The sequence below is a fragment of the Varanus komodoensis genome, unplaced genomic scaffold (assembly GCF_004798865.1).
Source record: "Varanus komodoensis strain SLA01 unplaced genomic scaffold, ASM479886v1 scaffold91, whole genome shotgun sequence".
NCBI classification, from domain to species: domain Eukaryota; kingdom Metazoa; phylum Chordata; class Lepidosauria; order Squamata; family Varanidae; genus Varanus; species Varanus komodoensis.
Window position 1 is genome coordinate 1 of NW_025336610.1, and position 7,213 is coordinate 7,213.

General features: G+C 56.9%; 2 protein-coding genes across 3 annotated transcripts in view; one reads left to right on the forward strand and one right to left on the reverse strand.

The window, feature by feature from the left end:
* Window positions 1–6,087: 6,087 nt before the first annotated feature.
* On the reverse strand, window positions 6,088–7,095 carry TIMM10B (translocase of inner mitochondrial membrane 10B). Its single transcript, XM_044418625.1, has 3 exons — window positions 7,032–7,095; window positions 6,826–6,921; window positions 6,088–6,738 (listed from the first exon to the last, which is right to left on the reverse strand). The coding sequence occupies exons 1-3, from the start codon at window positions 7,065–7,067 to the stop codon at window positions 6,547–6,549; spliced, it is 324 nt and encodes a 107-aa protein (XP_044274560.1). The 5' UTR covers window positions 7,068–7,095; the 3' UTR covers window positions 6,088–6,546.
* A 21-nt stretch (window positions 7,096–7,116) lies between these two features.
* The window catches only part of ARFIP2 (ADP ribosylation factor interacting protein 2), an 8,214-nt gene continuing 8,117 nt past the window's right edge, over window positions 7,117–7,213 (forward strand). Inside the window, exon 1 of one of the 2 annotated variants that reach the window (XM_044418620.1) lies at window positions 7,117–7,191. The gene's annotated coding sequence lies outside the window, so the exon portion shown is untranslated. The remainder of the gene's footprint in view (window positions 7,192–7,213) is intronic. The other variant, XM_044418624.1, reaches the window with a different exon arrangement.

The following is a 7,213-nucleotide window of genomic DNA, read 5'->3' on the forward strand; positions in this document are numbered from 1 at the left end:
GCCGCCGCTGCTGCTGCTGCTGGCGGCGGCGGCGGCGGGGCCGGGGGCGCGCGAGGCCGGGACCCTGGAGCAGCTGCTGCCCGCGGCCGGCGCGCGCTTCGGCTGGCGAAACCTCAGCTGCCCGGCCTGCAAGGTGCTCTTCGCGGCCCTGGACGTCAGCATGCAGGTGGGTTGCCGCCGCGCCCCCTCCCCCCCTTCGCGGGCGGCCCCCGCTTCCCGCTGCCGGGGGCTTGGCCGCCGCTGTTGCGGCGCAGGCGCCGGCGGACCTCCTAACGGGCAGTAGACGCCGCTGCCGCCGGATGCGCGCTGGAGGGGCTGCTAAGCGGGGAGGCGCGCGCGGCGCCCCCTGGAGAAGCACCGCGGTCGGAGACGGCCTCCCTTCGCGGCGGCCCGGTGCCGCCGGGCTCCTGTCTGCCCCAGTCGCTGCGGGTCTCTGGCGCCGGCCGGGTCGGTGCCGCTCCTGCGGTCCCTCCAGGGCAGCCCCCGGGAAGCGCCGGCGCCTCCCGCTGGCAGCGCTCAGGCCGCCCCGCGCTCCTCGCCCCCCCCACTCGCTTCCGCCGCTTCCGCCTTGACTGTCGCCTGCCAGACCCGCTGCGGCGTCGCGGGGGGTGGGTGTCGTTCTGTGCCACCTCCGGGGGCCTCCCTTGCATGCCAAAGGGGGGGAGCTCGGGCGGGCTGCTGAAACGGGGGGCTGCTGAAACGGGCGCCGCAGGGCCGGCCAACCTTCGCACCGTCCCGAATGCCCAAGCCCAGCCATGGCGGGCCGGCCGGCCGGCCATGCTCCTTTCCGTGGCATTCACTTTGGACCAGTTTGTGGGGCTCTTGCCCTGGACAGGGACCCCAGAGCGCCCCCCGGGCCGGCCCAGCTGCCCCAGGGGCCCAGCTCTTCTGTCTCTGCCTGGGAGCCTTCCTAGGGGCTGGCCACAGGGGGGCAGCCCCTCCTGCCCCAGGTGCCTGCCCCAGCACCCTTTTCTAGCACCAGCCAGCAAAATAGGCCATGGGGGCGTTATCTCTTCCTGGGCCAGGCAGCAGCCTGGCAGAACTTCATAAAAAGAACCCACATGTTTGACATACAGTAGAAGCAAAGACAGAGATAAAATAACCAGCAATGCAAGATTTAAAAAAGACCAGCACATTAAAAACAACCCTAAAATCCTGGGAGAGCAAAGGGGCCAGGCCTAATGCCAAGCCAGTCACAAAGCAGCCAGTTTATCCAGAAAGGGCATTCCAGAGCCAGTGGAAGAAGCTCCCTCCTCAGCTGCTGCCTACATCACCTTATTTGGCGGGAACACCCAGCGAAGGGCCTCCGAGGGTGAATTTAGGGCTCCGGCAGGAGATGGTCCTTTGGGTGACCGGATTGCAAGCCAGGAAGGGCTTTGCAGGTAAATGCCAGCAGCCTGAATTGGGCCTGGCAGCAGGCAGACCAGCCAGCTGGCCACCAGTGTGGACCACGAAGCGCCGGAGCCACGTGCTCCTTAGAAACGTAGAAATAGAGTGAGTCAGAAGGGGTCTCCCGGGCCATCTAGTCTGCCCCCACAGCTCCAGCTGGCTCCGCTCACAACATGCCCTCCTTGTGGCCAGCCCCACTAGCGACCTCCCTGCCCTGTTTCGGAGCAGCCAAGGTGTCTGGGCCGGGTGCAAGGGCGCTCCCGCGCATAACACACCGCCCTGGGCCAGGTGACAGGCTGCCAGTGCACGGAGGCCAGAAAGCCGCAGCCAGCGTGCCAGCCTCCGCTGATCAGTGCCACTCCGTGCCACCGGCCCCATCCCTGCCTCCTGTGACAGAGTTGCTCCTGCCTCAGTCTGGACTGAATTCACTTTATTGCCACACACCCAATGCATTAGCACATCCAAGGCCTTGTTCAGCGCAGCCACAGCTCAACTGGATTTGATGAAAAGCAGTGATACAATTGGGCGTCATCCACCCACATCTGATAACCTCTCACGTGAGAGCGTAAGAGCAGCCCTGCTGGGCCAAACCAGGTCCGCCTAGGCCAGCACTCCGTGCTCGTGATGGCGAACCGGCTGCCCGTGGTGTCCCTCACGCAGGAAGGGTGCAAGAGCTCCTCAGTTCGAGCTCCTGTCCGTGTGCAGGCATGCCCCCCGGCCCCCCAGTCAAGGAGGGAGCCCAGACTGGCAAGGCGAGTAGCCCTGATCACCTCCCCCTCCCCCCTGAATCTGCCCAGTCTCCCTGTGGAGCCATCCCGATTGGCAGCCACCTGCACTTCCCACAGCGGCAAATCCCACAGTTTTGGGACAGCGTGCAAAGAAGCGCCTCCTTTTCGCTGCTCTAAACCTCCCACCAGCCTCCCCCTCCTTTCTCCGCACCGAGCATCCTTTCAAACGCTCGGTCTGGCGTGTCTCCCCTTCCTGTCTTCCTGCGCCGAGCACCCCCCGTCGCCGTAGCCCCTCCTCATGGGGGGCTGCAGCCCCCCATCATTCCTGTTGCCCCCTCAGTGCTCAGCAATGCCCTTCCAGGCCAGGCCGCCAGAACGGAGCACAATGCTGCGAGCGTGGTCCCCCCGAGAGGCACAGAAGGGAACCGTTTCTCTTTTCTCCTCCACTTCCGATTATGCCCGTCTGGCGCTTGCCTCCTTCGCAGCGGCTGCGCGCTGGTCGGCATCTCGGCTGAGCTGCCCCCTCCATCCCAAGACCCCTCTCTGGCTCAGCCGCTGCCGGTTCAGGTCCCATCAGGGTATCCTGGACGTCGGGATTCGTTGCCCCAACACGAGTTATTCTGCACTTGCTTAAACTGAACCGCTTGTGCTGTTCCGATGCCCCTTCTCCTGGTTTGGGAGATCCCTTTGAAGCAACAGTGCCAGAAGTCACTCACTGAGCTACTGAGAAAGAGCAGAAGACACAAACAACCAGCACTGTCACTCATGGTGCAATTAGATCTAAGCTGAAAGGAAGCCTAGTAGCTAACATGCACACAAGTGCATGAAAAATCTGATGCTACGTAAGTTTATTAATTTATAATTTAGCTATTTATCCTATATATTCATTTTATTATGTATGTATTTATTTAAAACATGTATATGCCGCCTGTCTCGCCCATGGCCTCCCTAGGCGGCTAACAGTCACTATTACTATTCAATTATTTAGTGTATTTTATTGTAAGCCATCCCGAGACGCTAGTGGTGGACAGGTTAGAAAAGCTTTTCATAAATAAATAAATAAATAAATAAATAAATAAATAAATACTATTACTAGTTGTGTTTATTACTATTAATTTTATTGATACAATTGTTTTATTGTTGATTTTACTGTGTTTGATTGTATGTAAGCCACCCAGGGAAGCCTATGGTTAATCAGGCAGCATATAAATCAAATTAATAAACAAATAAAAAACACATACAGTTGGAACACAGAATGCCAGAAGTATGAACCAAGGCAAACTGGAAACTGTAACATAAGGAATGGAGTGGCTAAACATTGCAGAACTTGGGAGTGAGGGAACTAGAGTGGACTGGGACATTTTCTGACAGACAAACACGAAGTGTTTTACTCTGGAAACAACTAACTCAAAGTAAATGGAGTTGCCATAATTTGAAGACAAGAGGGAACATGGGCAGTAGGAGCTACAATGCAAGATCGGACTGAATAATATCAATCAGAATTAATTGCAAACCTATCAGCATCACCATTTCAAGTCTATGCTCGAACAACAGATGCTGACAAAGATGAAATGGAAAACTTTTATGCAGATTTCCAAGATGAAATTGATGGCCTTCATGGTCCCTTCCAACTTTACCATTGTATGATTCTGTGAAATGTTCAGTATGCAAAATGCTTTTGCAAAAATACTTGGCCCCTCTCTCCTCTCCCTGCCTGTTTGCAGAAGCAGGCGGGACTCCTCTGCCCCCATCCCCGCAGGCGCCCGGTCGTCCTCGCACAGGTGCACCGCCTTCAACTTGGCAAGACCTGGAGCGGGGGGGAGAGGCGAGTGGTGTGGCTCCTTGAGCTCTGCTCCACCGCAAAGCAGCCGGAATGGCCAAAGTGCTTGTAGAGGGTCAGGCGGAGGGGGGGCTGTTGGAAGCAACCCTGCAGACCAGGCAAAACAAGGCTGTTACCGTGTTTCCCCGAAAATAAGACTGGGTCTTATATTAAATTTTGCTCCAAAAGACACACTAGGGCTTATTTTCAGGGGATGCCTTATTTTTTCATGTACAGTCTACATTGATTTGTGTACAGAGTCTGCATGTGCTTGGGAGCTGGAGGTTGGGGACCTGGGCCTACCTTCATTGGTTACCAATGACATCCAGGCCCGATTCAAGGAGTCAACATTACTTTGTAAAGCCCTGAATGGCCTGGGACCAGGGTAGCTAAGGGGGTGCCTCTTCCCATGTGTGCCTATCTGGACATTCTCAGAGAGCACCCCCAAAGGGGGTGGCTATGAGGAGCGGTCTCCTCTCAGTGGCGGCACCCCAGCTCTGGAACCAGCTCTCCCAAGGGGCCTGCCTGGCACCTTCTCTCTATTCCTTTTGGTGCCAGGTGAAAGCACCTTCGCTCGTCCAGGACTTTAATAGTTGAACCAATTTTCAAGGGATCTTTTTTACGGGATTTATCATATTTTAGTGCTACCGTGCCTTCAGCTAATTGAATTGTGGCTGTTGTGGCGCTTTCCTGTGTTTTACTCTTGGTATTTTATCGTTGCAGTACATGTGTTTAATGTTATTGCTTTATATGTTGTTGCTATTTTGTAAGCAGCCTAGCGAGTGATCTTGGCTAATGGGCAGGGTAGAAATTTAATGAACAAATAATAGCTTTTTTCCATGGCTTCAAAACTTCTAGAACTTATAAATCTCTAGAGTCAACCCTTAAGAGCACAAGTGCTTTAGGACAAGGACTTGCCTTTTCTGTTTGCCATACCCTCCTGGACAATATGCCAGGCAGCTTCACAGAAGAACTCAGCAGAAGCTATCTCAGAAGTGAGCTCTGTAGCTTAAGGGGTTGGTTTAAAAGTTTCGTAACATACACGTTTGTAAATTCTGAAGTTGAATCTCTCACTGTCCTTGGCTGGATGGGGTGTATGGAGCTCCAAGGTATCAGTGAGCATAAGAAGAACACAGCTCACATGGCGCAGAAATCTTACGGTAGGAACCTTAATTTTCAGTTTCCACTTAGAACCCCTATGTGGTCCTCCAATGCAAGTACAAAAATTAAGACTGATTTATATTCTATTGAATTTATTTGCAAGTGTCTCATCAGACAGACTTCATCTTACTGCTAGCAAGGCCAATCAACATATAATTCAGTACTGAGGCTTCAAGCTGAGAATGTTGGAAAACCAATATACCAAAGAATCAGCTTGTAGTCATATCTTGTGCCTGCAGTTCTTCCCTTCCTGGTCTGGTCACCTCTGATACCAAAAGTTCCATGTCCACACGAGAAAATGTGGAAGGATTTTCAAGGCCAGCTTCCACGTCCCAAGTACGTTGCTGCAGTTTATTGCCTCCTGGATCAGGGAGGGGGGCTTCCCAAGCTCTTCTGGGGCCAAGGGCAACAAGACTCAGTGCCCCTTGCAGGAACAGAGGCATCACCCTCCTTGTTCAGGGGCATCTCTCCAGAGCCGAGCAGAGAGAGCGTTTGCCTGCTGTAAGTCCAAAGACTCCATCTGGAGCCTCTGCTCACCGCTCATGAGCCGTGGCGTGAGCACTGTGGCTCTGGGGCCAGAACCGGCTGCCCAACAAATGCCAACAAAATTTGGTCTCAGCCCACACGTGGGACTGATAGAGGAAGGGATGGAGAACTGGGGTTGCTGGGGAAGTGGTGTGGTGAAGAGCGTGGGTGTGGGACGCAGGCAATCTGGGTTCTATTCCCCACTCAGCCATGGAGCCCACTGGATGACTTTGGGCCAGTCACAGACTCTTAGTTGCACCTACCTCATAGGGCTGTTGTGGGGATAAGTCTGAGAGCAGAAGGGGCATGATGCAAGTCTCTTTGAGTTCTTTAAAACAGAAAAAGGCAGGCTATAAATCGAATGAATGGACAGTGGGCTGCTGGTGGGGGAGGAGTGAGAGGGGCATGAATGCGATAGCAGACTTTTGACCTTCAATTGCCAAAGCAAAAATGGTAGCATCAAACTTGTGGCTAACAGATGAGTTTAATGGCAAGGAGCAAACGACAGTTGTCCTCACTTCTACACCATTCCGTGGCCTCTGTCTTCCTGACAACAAGCAACGCTGGGACCAGATGAAGTGCAGCAGTGGCACCAACTTCCAGGCAAGTGTGCTGGCCAGCAAAGCCCCGCAAAACGAAAAGGCAACCAGAAGAGAACGCCAGGATAGCTCTGGTGTCCGGATTCGCCAAGAGTGGTATGGTTCCCACGCACAGCCTCCAAGCTGCCTGCACGCGTCAGCCAGGCGAGAGGCTGCTGCAGCAGGAAACGGCCCGCTGGGCATGTGCCACTCCGGGAAAGGGGGCCAGCTGGGCTACCTCCGCCCCATGTCGGTGGGCAGAGGGCCTTGCGGGACCTGGACCACCCCTGCCTGGGGGAGCGCAGTCCTCCCGGAGAGCCACTAGGGCAGCCGCTTGCACGACTGCTCAGGAGGTGCTGACGAAGCCGGGCCCCGGGAGGGCAGGCGCCTCCGCGCCTGGGCTGCTCGCCGCCGCCGCTGCCGCCTCGTAGTCAGATATCCTGCGCTGGACGATGGACGGCATGAGCTGGACGTAGGCGGCCATCAGGCGGTGGTTGGAGCGCACCAGCTTGCTCGCGCAGTTGTCCAGGCACGACTCCTGCGGCAGGAAAGGGGCAGCGACGGTGGGCGGGTCCGCCGCGCCGCCCCCCGCCCCCCCCGCCCCGCCGCGCCCCGGAGGCCTCACCTCGTCCCTGGCGAGCGCCCGGTAGTTGAGGTTGGAGACGCAGCGCTGGAAGCACGCCTCCGTCATGCGGTTGTAGACCAGCAGGAAGTCGCGCAGCTGCAACGAGAGGGCGCGCTGAGGGCGACTCGGACCCGGACCCGGACCCGGACCCGGACCCGCCGCCCCCGCCGCCCGCCCCCCCCGCGTCGCCCGCGGGCGCCACTCACGCTGCGGAGCTGCTGCTGCTGCCGCTCCGCCTCCATCTCGCTCTCGTCCTTCCGGCCCGGCCCGGCGCGGCGCCGTGACGTCGCTTCCGGTCTGTCCCGGGGCCCTCGCGCAGCGACGCCGGAGCCTCCGGGCCGGGCCGCTCGGACCGCAGCGCGGCAGGTGGGCGGCGCGGTGCTTCTGC

What these genes read in the sequence shown, in the direction of transcription:
- TIMM10B (XM_044418625.1), bottom strand. Translation starts at nt 7,067, where the DNA reads ATGGAGGCGGAGCGGCAGCAGCAGCAGCTCCGCAGC. An exon ending in AGCAGCAGCAGCTCCGCAGC is followed by an intron (nt 6,922 to 7,031) that starts GTGAGTGGCGCC and finishes CTCTCGTTGCAG; the next exon opens with CTGCGCGACTTCCTGCTGGT. An exon ending in GGGCGCTCGCCAGGGACGAG is followed by an intron (nt 6,739 to 6,825) that starts GTGAGGCCTCCG and finishes TTCCTGCCGCAG; the next exon opens with GAGTCGTGCCTGGACAACTG.